The sequence below is a fragment of the Erythrolamprus reginae genome, chromosome Z (genome assembly GCF_031021105.1).
Source record: "Erythrolamprus reginae isolate rEryReg1 chromosome Z, rEryReg1.hap1, whole genome shotgun sequence".
Taxonomy (NCBI): Eukaryota; Metazoa; Chordata; class Lepidosauria; order Squamata; family Dipsadidae; genus Erythrolamprus; species Erythrolamprus reginae.
Window position 1 is genome coordinate 60,801,057 of NC_091963.1, and position 12,626 is coordinate 60,813,682.

Consider the following 12,626-nt stretch of genomic DNA (forward strand, 5'->3'; position numbering starts at 1 on the left):
ATGATGTCAATAGGTGGTCTAATAGGGAGTTGTTTAAGAGGGATGGTTTGCATCCATCATACAGAGGTGCCCAGGTGCTCGGTGAGGAATTCAGAACTTTTTTGGACAGGCATTTAAACTAGGTAAAGGGGACAGAGATGTACCAGATGTGGAGGATTTCTGTCCCCGACCAATGAGGATACATCAGTTTCTGGAAGCTTATGAAAAGGGAGCTGTAAATAAAATAGATGTAGTTGCTGATGATAAGGGGCAAACTAATAATGAAAAATAATGTTCTTCGGGTAATGTACACAAATGCTCGAAGCTTGAGCAACAAGCTCTGTGAGTTAATGGCCATAATATCTAGAGATAATTTGGATCTGGTTGCCATAACTGAGACATGGTTTAGGGATTCTAATGAATGGGAAATATCCATACCAGGATATACACTGTATAGGAAGGATAGAATAGAGAGAAGGGGAGGTGGAGTAGCCATTTATGTTAAAGAAAGTCTAAAAACATTACTAATTCAAAATACATGTAAAGATCTGGAGACCCTCTGGATTTGCATGCAAAATAAAGACGGTTCTGTCATTAGAATTGGGGTGATCTATAGGCCTCCAGGGCAATCTGAGGAACATGACAACAAGATGGTGGATGAGATTACCCTAATGGCAGTAAAGGGAGATATTGTGGTTATGGGTGATTTCAACATGCCTGATGTTGACTGGAATATCCCCAGTGCCCTTACATGCAAAAGTAAGAATATAGTAGAGGCCTTTACAGGAGCAGCTATGGCACACCTAGTTAAGACACCAACTAGAGGGGAGAATATTCTAGATTTAGTTTTTACCAATGGGAATCGGGTTTCAGAGGTCAAGGTGGGAGAAAATTTAGGTTGCAGTGACCATCTATGTTTGTGGTTTGATGTAAAAACTGATGGTGAGCAATCCTATACTGCAACCAAAGTATTGGATTTCAGAAAAACAAATTTTAATGCAATGGGGGAATATTTAAATAATGAATTAAAGGGGAGGGATAAAATGGCAGGAGCAAGCACCCAGTGGACTGTATTAAAAAAGGCCATCTTAAAAGCCACAAGACTTTATGTAAAGCAAGTAACTAAAGGTAAAAGGAAGAAGAAACCGCTATGGTTTAGCAATGATGTAAGGGCTATAGTCAATGAAAAAAAGGCTGCTAAAGGAGGTATAAAGAGTCTGGAAGTATAGCTGATAGAGAGGTGTATAAAATGAGACAGAAGGAGGCGAAACAGATAATATATGCTGCTAAAGCCTCAAAAGAGGAAGAAATAGCAAAATCTGTAAAGAAGGGGGATAAAACCTTCTTCAGATATATTAGTGATAGGAAGAAGAAAAACTGCAGCATCACAAAGCTTAGTACCGGGAATAATACATACATTGATGGGAATAAGGAGATCGCTGACCATTTCAATAGCTACTTCTGTTCAGTTTTCTCAAAAGACACCTTACAAAATAATAATAATACTATAGAGGGATATAGCATTGCTTCCAGCTGTACGGATTCAGCTCCAGTGATCTTAGAAGCCGATGTCTTAGAAGAACTTGAAAGATTAAAGATAAATAAGGCAATGGGTCCAGATGGCATCCACCCCAGAGTTCTTAAAGAACTCAGATCTATCATTGCTATCCCCCTGACTGATTTGTTTAACAAATCACTGTTAACAGGAGATGTTCCTGAGGATTGGAGAATGGCCAGTGTTGTGCCTATCCACAAGAAGGGCAGTAGAGAAGAAGCTGGTAACTACAGGCCAGTTAGCTTGACATCAGTTGTAGTTAAAATGATGGAGACTCTATCCAAAAAGAGGATAAATCAGCATCTAAAAAACAATAACTTATTGGACCCAAATCAGCATGGCTTTACTGAAGGCAAATCGTGTCAGACTAATCTCATTGAGTTCTTTGACTATGTCACAAAGGTGTTGGATCAAGGTGGTGCCGTGGATATTGCCTATCTGGACTTCAGCAAAGCCTTTGATACGGTTCCACATAAAGAGCTGATAGATAAATTAGTGAAGATTGGACTTAATCCCTGGATAGTTCAGTGGATTTCAAGCTGGCTGAAGCATAGACATCAGAGAGTTATTGTTAATGGCGAGTATTCTGAGCAGAGTCAGGTTACAAGCGGTGTGCCACAAGGGTCTGTTCTGGGTCCTATTCTTTTTAATATGTTTGTGAGTGACATAGGGGAAGGTTTGGTAGGGAAGGTTTGCCTATTTGCCGATGACTCTAAAGTGTGCAATAGGGTTGATATTCCTGGAGGGGTCTGTAATATGGTAAATGATTTAGCGTTACTAGATAAATGGTCAAAGCAATGGAAACTGCAGTTTAATGTTTCCAAATGTAAAATAATGCACTTGGGGAAAAGGAATCCTAAATCTGAGTATTGCATTGGCAGTTCTGTGTTAGCAAAAACTTCAGAAGAGAAGGATTTAGGGGTAGTGATTTCTGACAGTCTCAAAATGGGTGAACAGTGTGGTCGGGCGGTAGGAAAGGCAAGTAGGATGCTTGGCTGCATAGCTAGGGGTATAACAAGCAGGAAGAGGGAGATTGTGATCCCCTTATATAGAGCGCTGGTGAGACCACATTTGGAGTACTGTGTTCAGTTCTGGAGACCTCACCTACAAAAAGATATTGACAAAATTGAACGGGTCCAAAAACGGGCTACAAGAATGGTGGAAGGTCTTAAGTATAAAACGTATCAGGAAAGACTGAATGAACTCAATCTGTATAGTCTGGACGACAGAAGGAAAAGGGGGGACATGATCGAAACATTTAAATATGTTAAAGGGTTAAATAGGGTTCAGGAGGGAAGTGTTTTTAACAGGAAAGTGAACACAAGAACAAGGGGACACAATCTGAAGTTAGTTGGGGGAAAGATCAAAGGCAACATGAGAAAATATTATTTTACTGAAAGAGTAGTAGATCCTTGGAACAAACTTCCAGCAGACGTGGTTGGGAAATCCACAGTAACTGAATTTAAACATGCCTGGGATAAACATATATCCATCCTAAGATAAAATACAGGAAATAGTAAAAGGGCAGACTAGATGGACCAAGAGGTCTTTTTCTGCCGTCAGTCTTCTATGTTTCTATGTAGAAGGCTCGGTTAGATTTGGTGTGAAGGAGATTATCCTCTTCTTTGCTGTGGTAGTTGAGACATTCTGCTTTTATTTCTTGGCAAATGCTTTTGTAGCATCTTTTGAAGTTGGTTACTTGGCCTTTTTTATTTTTACGCCAGAGAGATCTTTTTTTGGTTTGTAGTATCCTTATTGAGACAGGTAAGTTATTTTTTGTTTTTCTTCTGGTTGAAGTTAGTGGTACATGTAGTCTGATAAGTCTTTTAACTTGTAGTAAGAATGTGTTGTAGAAATCATCAATAGTGTTGCAGTTAGAAAATATAGTTTGCCAGTCAAGAATTGAGAGATTGGCATCTATGAGTTTATAGTTGGCTTTCCTAAAATTGTACTTAGGTGACACATTATACAGGTGAAAGTTATCCTGGTGTAGATTGAGATTGAAGTTAATCATACTATGATCACTGTTGGAAAAAGGTTCTTTTACATGCAGACCATAGATTGTGCTTTTGCTATTACAGAATATGAGGTCAATGTGGTCAATGTGATTGGACAAAGGCAAGCCTATCTGAATGCTAGCTCCAACCTCCTAGGGAGAATAAATCCTTGCCAGAAGTAACTCAAAATGTATAGGTAAACTAGGAGTAATTGAATATAGAGGAAGCCAGCATAATTATTCAATTGTTTTCACATGAAAATCAGGCATCGTTTTCTTTGCCTCAGAAAGAACAAAACCCCCTAACTGTAGAAAAATTTAAATAATCACTCAGCATCTAGAATAGCACAAAAACAATAGGATAAGTTACTTGAGTTGAAACTTGTTCCAAAGAAACAGCTAGCACAGTCTAAAGAACATTAGTATTCACTCAGGAGATTCTGGATAGTTTAATGTGTGTATGCACTCTCCAATGCACTCACTGACATGTCTTAGCTGGAATGTTGACTGTTTTCAGTAACTTTAAGAGGGAAGATTTGAAATGTTGTGGCACAGGTCATGGTTAACTGGCTTGATCTGTTTCCATTGCAAGTGTTTACAGAGCATTGGGAAAGGTATCTAGTTTAAAAAAAATAATAATAATTAGAGAGTACTATTGAGAAGGTGGGGTCTCATCATATGTTTTTATTACTGCCAAACCACTGACTGGTGACTTTCAAGAAAAACACTCCAACAGTAGATTACTTGCTTTTCTCAATATAATGAGCAAAATTTATGCGGCATATCTCAGGGGAGACAATTTGGCACATTTGGGAAGTGCTGAGTAAGAGATCATCTCCAGGTTCAAGCTACAGTAGGACAACAATTTGCTTACCCTCATCTGTTCCTAGTTAGTCAATTTTACTGAAGTATTGAAGTACTTCATTGAAGATCTATCCAGATTATTTGCTACTTATAGTATTATATGGACTAATTATAGCATTAATAGCATTTAGACTTACCGTATATACTGTTTCATAGTGCTTTTACAGCCCTCTCTAAGTAGTTTGCAGAATCAGCATATTGTCCCCAACAATCTGGGTCATTTTACCCATCTTGGAAGGATGAAAGGCTGAGTCAACTTTGAGCTGGTGGTGAGCTAGCAGTTAGCTGAAGGAGTCTGCAGTGCTGCACTTTAACCACTGCACCACCCCGGCTTTGTAAACTGTCTATTAATACAGTGGTACCTCAAGATACAAACCCCTTGTCTTACGAACAACTCGAGATACGAACCCGGGGTTCAGAAAAAATTTGCCTCTTCTTACGAACTTTTTTCGTGTTACGAACGCCAAACCTGAACTTCCGGGTTCGGCGTTCGGGAGACTGCTGGGAAGCCCCCCGGCTGTTTTAAAAGGTGACAGCTGGGCTGGGGGGCTTCCCAGCAGCCTCCCAAACCCCGAACCCGGAAGTTCGGCAAAAGTTCGGGGTTTGGGAGGCTGCTGGGAAGCCCCGCCGCCCAGCTGTCATCTTTTAAAACAGCCTGGGGGCTTCTCGGCAGCCTCCCGAACGCCGAACTCGGAAGTTCGGGTTTGGTGTTCGGCATTCAGGAGGTCGCTGAGAAGCCCCCAGGCTGTTTAAAAAGGTGACAGCCAGGCGGCAGCGTTTTTTTTGCGGGGGTTTTTTTTTTGGTTGCACGGATTAATTGACTTTACATTGTTTCCTATGGGAAACAATGTTTCGTCTTACGAACCTTTCGTCTTACGAACCTCCCCCTGGAACCAATTAGGTTCGTAAGACGAGGTATGACTGTATTTCTTTTGCAAATAAAATTAAACCATCCCCCTCCAAAAAAAATTGATCAATGTTTTTGGGGACAGTCTCATTATAATACTACTTTTCAGTTTTATTTTCCTTTTTTAAACCACTATGGTTATCGCTTATGAGATTTTATAGCTTTTGTTAATTTTTTAGCAGAATGGTATTACATTAATGGTATAAATATAGTAATTTCCTCCTTTAGTTTAAAAAGTATATGTTTGTATGTGTGTGTGTGTGTGTGTGTGATGCAGAGTATATAATAATATAATATACAATAATTCAAGATTTTAAAATCAAAAGTCCTACCTCCTCTTTTGTTTAGTTTGGCAAACCCTGGTGAATAGCTATTTGATGTAGATGACAGAGATGATGAACTGCTGAAGAAGGAGGGTGCTAAGTTGGAAATCAGAGGTTCTTCACATTTTTCTGAAAAACAAGAAAGCATGACATTTTATAGATTTTTTATGGGTTTATTGCCCTATCACTTTTCAAAACAGAACTGTATATTGAGAACATAATACTTAAATATCCAAGTTCCTACAACATCTCAAATAATAAAAGATAAACAAATAAATAAAATTCACATAATGAATATATTTCACATTGCCTGAGTAATAATGAAATATCTGCTGATGGCAGTAAAATTGGATTTCATTCAAAAAATGATATGGCTCTAATAAAAATTAATTGGAATATTTAAAAACTGTTCAATCTACATTTAGAAACATAAAACCATAGAAGATTGATGGCAGAAAAAGACCTCACGGTCCATCTAGTCTGCCCTTATACTATTTCCTGTATTTTATCTTAGGATGGATATATGTTTATCCCAGGCATGTTTAAATTCAGTTACTGTGGATTTACCAACCACCTCTGCTGGAAGTTTATTCCAAACATCTATTACTGTTTCAGTAAAATAATATTTTCTCACGTTGCTTCTGATCTTTCCCCAGCTAACCTCAGATTGTGTCCCCTTATTCTTGGGTTCACTTTCCTATTAAAAACACTTCCCTCCTGAACCTTATTTAACCCTTTAACATATTTAACTGTTTCAATCATGTCTCCCCCTTCCCTTTCTGTCCTCCAGACTATACAGATTGAGTTCATTAAGTCTTTCTTAATAAGTTTTATGCTTAAAATCTTCCACCATTTTTGTAGCCTGTCTTTGGACCGGTTCAATTTTATCAATATCTTTTTGTAGGTGAGGTCTCCAGAACTGCCCACGGTATTCCAAATGTGGTCTCACTAGTGCTCTATACAGCGGGATCACAATCTCCCTCTTACTGCTTGTTATACTTCTAGCTATGCAGCCAAGCATTCTACTTGCTTTCCCTACCACCTGACTGCACTGTTCACCCATTTTGAGACTGTCAGAAAACTCTACCCATAAATCCTTCTCTTCTGAAGTTTTTGCTAAGACAGAACTCCCAATTCAATACAGTGATCCCTCGATTAGCGCGGGGGTTACGTTCCAAGACCTCCCGCGCTAATCGATTTTCTGTGTTATAGTGGTGCGGAAGTAAAAACACCATCTGCGCATGCGCGCCCTTTTTTTTCCATGGCCGCACATGCGCAGATGGTGGAGTTTGCGTGTGGGCAGCGGGGAAGACCCAGGGAAGGTTCCTTTGGCCGCCCAACAGCTGATCTGCTCCGCAGCGCGGAAGCAGCGAGGAGCCGAAGATGGAGTTTCCCCGTTGCCCAGGCAAAGGGGAAACCCCATCTTCGGCTCCTCGCTGCTACCGCGCTGCGGAGCAGATCAGCTGTTGGACGGCCAAAGGAACCTTCCCTGGGTCTTCCTGCTGCCCAGGCAAAGGGGAAACCCCAAGAGAGCCAAAAGAGCACCGGGCCGGTTGGTTGGTTCCCAACCAAAAGAGTTTACCCCGATTGTCCTTGGTGGGGGAAAACAGCACGTCGCCAGGCTCCCCATCTTCAAGAGAGGCGCGACGGCTAGCCAGGATCCACGCAGGGGAGAAAAGGCGCGCGCTCCCAGCCGCTGCGCCCCGCTTGGAGAGCAGCGGCGAGCAGAGCACAGAAGACGACAAGGCTTTCGAGGGCTCCAAGGCGGGTGGCGGCGCGTCCTTCGAGCACGCCGGCGGCGACCCCAAGCTGAAGGCGGCCACCACACACACACACGCCGCCGCCGCCATCCACCCCGCCGGGTTCCCCGCTTGCTACCTCTTCGCCTTCTCCCGCCTCCGAGGCCAACCAGCCCAAGCCGCAACAGGCACACACACACATACACGCACTCCCTCTCTCGCGCTCACACAGACGCACTCAGACAGAAAAGAAAAAAAATCCCCAAAAGAGAGGGACAAGAGGCAGGCACAAAGCGGGGGCACAAGGGGAGCTGCCCGGCAGAGGTTGCTTTTTTTCTTCTCGTGGGCAAGTGGAGGGGGGGGGAGAGAAGGAAAGAGAGAGAAGGAAAGAAAGAGATGAGAGAGGGAGGAAGAGAGTGTGAGAGAGGAAGAAAGAGAGAGAGAAATGATAGAAAAAAGGGGAGAAAAAAAGAGAAATGAGAAAATGATTGAAGCAGAGAATGACAGGAAAGAAAGAGAAAGAGACAGAGAAGTGACTATTGGTGATGACGTATGACGTCATCGGGTGGGAAAAACCGTGGTATAGCAAAAAAACCGTGGAGTATTTTTTAATTAATATTTTTTGAAAAACCGTGTTGCAGCGTTTCGCACTAATCGAGACCGTGCTAATCGAGGGATCACTGTACTCAGATTGAGGATTCCTTTTCCCCAAGTGCATTATTTTACATTTGGAAACATTACACTGCAGTTTTCATTGCTTTGACCACTTATCTAGTAAAGCAAAATCATTTTCCATATTACAAACACCTCCAGGAATATCAACCCTATTGCACGCTTTAGAGCAGCAGTCCACAAACTACGGCCCGTGGGATGGATGCGGCCCACTGAGGCCATTTATCCAGCCCACAGCAGCACACAATATTTTACCAATAGATATAATATACTCCCGAATCTCCTGTCCACTCACCACAGTTGGCTACTGAGCGAGGAGGAGGTGGAGAGGCAAGGGGTGGGGAGAAAAGCAGGCCTGCAATTGGCCCCCTCCTCCTCACCTCTTCCTCCGTGGTGAGTGGACTGGAGATTCAGGAAAAGGCGATTGGCGATTCAAAAACCGTGGGAGGCAGCCGCTTGCAAACCCCTGACCTCCACCACCTCCCCCTTGTGGCACAAGGCGAGCACACCTCGTCACTGACACAGGTGGCAGGGACCACCCTGTCCCCTTTCAGGGCCTCTTTGACAGCCCTTCCTGGCAAAGGCGCCGTGTCTTTCTCCCCGCCTGTTCCCCCCACCGACGCACAGCTCTGCTCGCCCGAAGCCTGGCATTGACGCTTGAGAGCGGGCTCGGGGCTCTCAGCGTCAACAGCTGCCATGGCACTGTTATTGTTGTTGTTGTTGCGGCAGCTGCCCTGTGCTGGCCAGAAAAGCCGGCTGTCCAGGAAAGCGGCACGCTTTTCAAATGCACGCTTTTCAAATGCACCACTTTCTTGCGCCACTTTCCTGGGCAGCCGGCTTCTCTGGCTGGCACAGGGCAGCTGCCGTGACGACAACAACAACAGCAGCAGCACCGTAGCAGCTGCTGATGTCAAGAGCCCCAAGCCTGCTCTCAAGTGTCAATGCCAGGCTTTGGGTGAGCAGAGCTGCGCGGGGAAGCAGACGTGGCACCTCTACTGGGAAGGCCTGTCAAAGAGGCCCTGAAGGGGGACAGGGCGGTCCATACCACCTGTGTCAATGGCAAGGTGGCCACGCTATCTGGGGCAGAAGAAGGCTGGAGTTGCACAGAAAGTGGCACCCACTGGTGGGGCCTGGTCCAAGAGGAGCCACTGCTGTCGCTGCACCAATGGCAGCTGCTGTGGGGGTAGAGCCAAGGGGAGGACGTGGAGGCAGTGCCTGCTGGAGAAGTAGAGAGAGAGAGAAGTGGACAGAAAGAAAGAAAGTAGAAGCACAAGTACCTCACTTTTTGAGTGTTTTGGTAGGCTAAAAATATTTAAATGAAGCCCACAAGAGAAGGGAAAGAGAGGGAGGGAAAGAGAAATGGAGAGGAAGGAAGGAGGGGAGGGAGGGATGGAGGGAAGGAAGGAAGAAAGGGGGAAAGAGAGGGAGAGAGGGAGAAAGGGAGAGAGAGAAAGAGGGAGAGATAGGGAGGGAGAGAGAAAAGAAGAGGAGAGATAGAAAGGGAGAGAGTGAAAGAGAGAAAGAAAGAGGGAGAGATAGAGGGAGAGAGAAAGAAAGAAAGAGGGAGAGATAGAAAGAGAGTGAGAGAGAGAGAAAGAGAAAGAAAAATGAGAAAATGATGGAGGGAAAGAACGAGAGGAAAATGAAACAAATGAGAGAGAAGGAAAAAAGGGAGAGGGAAGAGAGAAGTGGAGAGGAAGGAGGGAAGGAAGGAAGGAGAAATGGAGGGAGTTTTTTAATTTAAGTATAAATTTACTTGTTAATAAAGAAGTATAAATTACTTAATTACTTAATTACTTTATTACTTCTTCCTTATTTTAAATATTGTATTTGTTCCCATTTTGTTTTTTACTTTAAATAAGGTATGTGCAGTGTTCATAGGGATTTGTTCATCTTTTTTTTATAGTCTGGCCCTCCAAGAGTCTGAGGGACAGTGAACTGGCCCCCTGTGTAAAAAGTTTGGGGACCCCTGCTTTAGAGTCATCGGCAAATAGGTAAACCTTCCCTACCAAACCTTCCCCTATGTCACTCACAAACATATTAAAAAGAATAGGACCCAGAACAGACCCTTGTGGCACACTGCTTGTAACCAGGCTCTACTCAGAATACTCCCCATTAACAACAACTCTCTGATATGTATGCTTCAGCCACCTGCAAATCCACTAAACTATCCAGGGATTAAGTCCAATCTTCACTAATTTATCTATCAACTCTTTATGTGGAACCGTATCAAAAGCTTTGCTGTAGTCCAGATAGCACCACCTTCATCCAACACCCTTGTGACATAGTTAAAGAAATCAATGAGGTTAGTCTTACATGAATTACCCTCAGTAAAGCCATGCTGATTTGGGTCCAATAAGTTAATGGTTTTTAGGTGCTGATTTATCCCCTTTTTGAGTAGAGTCTTGTTGGATTTGTATGTTATTTATGGTTATATATGATGTTCTTCACTTCATACAGCAGAGATTCTTCATAGCAGAACTGTGATATTATGTATATTGTGATACAGATATAACGACTCCAATATAAATCTTGTGCTTTTATTTCTTCTTTTCTCATTGAACTGGTTTCATATTTACACAAATAAACAACTTGACAGTATAACTATATTTCTCTATACATCTGCACTTTATGATGCAGATTCACCAACAGTCAGCATACGAATCCACAAGAATTCTATTCTTCCAACTGCCAAGAACTGATTTACGTACCAATATGCAAATAAGCTCTCTCTCAATATTCCATGCTATAGGCTAACAGACTCTTTAATGATAACATGGACAAAGATTAAAAAAGAACACTATCACAAAATCCCAAGATGGTACTCCAGTTTGGAAGCCCTTACACATCCCAATATTTTTCAAATTCAAAATCTGGTAAACTATAACCACATATTAGATGAGAAAGGAAACATTAAAACAAGACAAAAATTACAAGACCAAAATATTAATATTGATTGGTGGCCATATTCGCAAATTCAGGCAAAATGGAATAAAGACCAAAAAAAAAAACAACGGAATCCAGGAAAAAGACAGTCTATTAGACAAATTACTATTAGGCCAGGAAATTTTTTTTATAACTAGGCTGTACAATTTTATAATTGGGTACAAAATGGAAACAGAAATAGTAAAAGGAAACATGACTAGCTGGGCCCAAAACATAGGATATAATATATATTTAGATCAATGGGAACAAATGTGGAAAAGTGTTAAAATAACCAAATCGGTACCATATAAAGAAAACATACAAAAAATGTTCTATAGATGGCACCTAGCCCCAGCGAGATTAGCTAAAATATACCCAAACCTGAAGCCAAATTGTTGGAGGTGCAATAACAAAAATGGGACTTTCTTTCATTTATGGTGGACATGTCCCCATATAAAAAAGATCTGGAAAAAAATTCAAGGATGGATCTGCGATATTACCACAATCACATTAAAATTAAAACCAGAGACCTTTCTTTTAGGCATAATAAATTAAAAACTTAAAAAAGATCATTATTATCTGATTCAGCACATAATCACAGCAACAAGAATTACAATAGCACAAAATTGGAAAAAAGAAGAAACACCATCAGAAAGAGAAATGATTAAAAAATATATGATTGCGCAGAAATGGACAGACTAACCCAAAATCTCAAGAATAAAGAAGATTCAAAATATTATGAAATTTGGAATAAATTTTGTGAATGGGTAGAAACAAGAAAGAAAGAGAAAAAATTAAAATTAAAATAAGAAGATATATAAGAACAATAATGATAGTGAATAAACAGTATGTTCTGAAAATTATCAAATAATTTGATATTAAGATCAATCCAAACTGATTCTAGATAGAGTGTATGACAGAACAAAGCTTTAAGAACTGCGGCCCCCATATGCCGTACACCAATACTCAAAAGAAATTTGGAACTGTTACAAAACAGTTCAAAGAGGGGGAGGGGGGCAATGAAGGGCAATAGTGTATAAAGTATTTGTATAGAAAGTTTAGAATTTAATTTTAACGATGACATAATGATGATTACGCTTTGAAACAATATGAAATACTTGTACAAAGTACTTAGAAATTAAGCACAAAAACTATATAATTATGATTATGTTCTGAAATAATGATGTAAAACAATATATACTTGCTCTTCTTTTTTAATCTTTGTAATATAATAAAAAATAGTTTTTTTAAAAAACAAAATTTCCATTTTAGTATTACAGTTACAATCAATTCAAATATCAATATAACATTCTAGTTTTGAATTTTTTTAATTTAAAGTCTACTTCATTGTATCTAATTTAACCATATATTAAATTATTTAAGATCAATTACTTACTCTAAAAAAAACCCCTTTTTCCTTAAATTTCTTAATATAAACTATCCTTAAAACTTCAATATATCTTTTATTTAATTTAAAATCTACTTCATTATATCTAACTTAACAATATAATAAAATATTTAAAATCAATTACTCACTCTAAATAAACTTATCCTTTAAATTTCTTAATATACATCTATCCTTAAAACTTCAATATATCATTTATTTGATTTAATAAATTCAAATGTTTAAAAATTTGTTCATATATTATTTCAACACTTTTTTAAT

The 12,626-nt window shown here is 40.4% G+C and overlaps 1 protein-coding gene across 1 annotated transcript in view; it reads right to left on the reverse strand.

Moving 5' to 3' along the window:
* Positions 1 to 12,626, reverse strand: part of CNTNAP2 (contactin associated protein 2) — a 653,718-nt gene that overhangs the window by 613,880 nt on the left and 27,212 nt on the right. Inside the window, exon 2 of the mRNA XM_070766812.1 lies at positions 5,634 to 5,753. Coding sequence (XP_070622913.1) covers positions 5,634 to 5,753 — 120 coding nt within the window. The remainder of the gene's footprint in view (positions 1 to 5,633; positions 5,754 to 12,626) is intronic.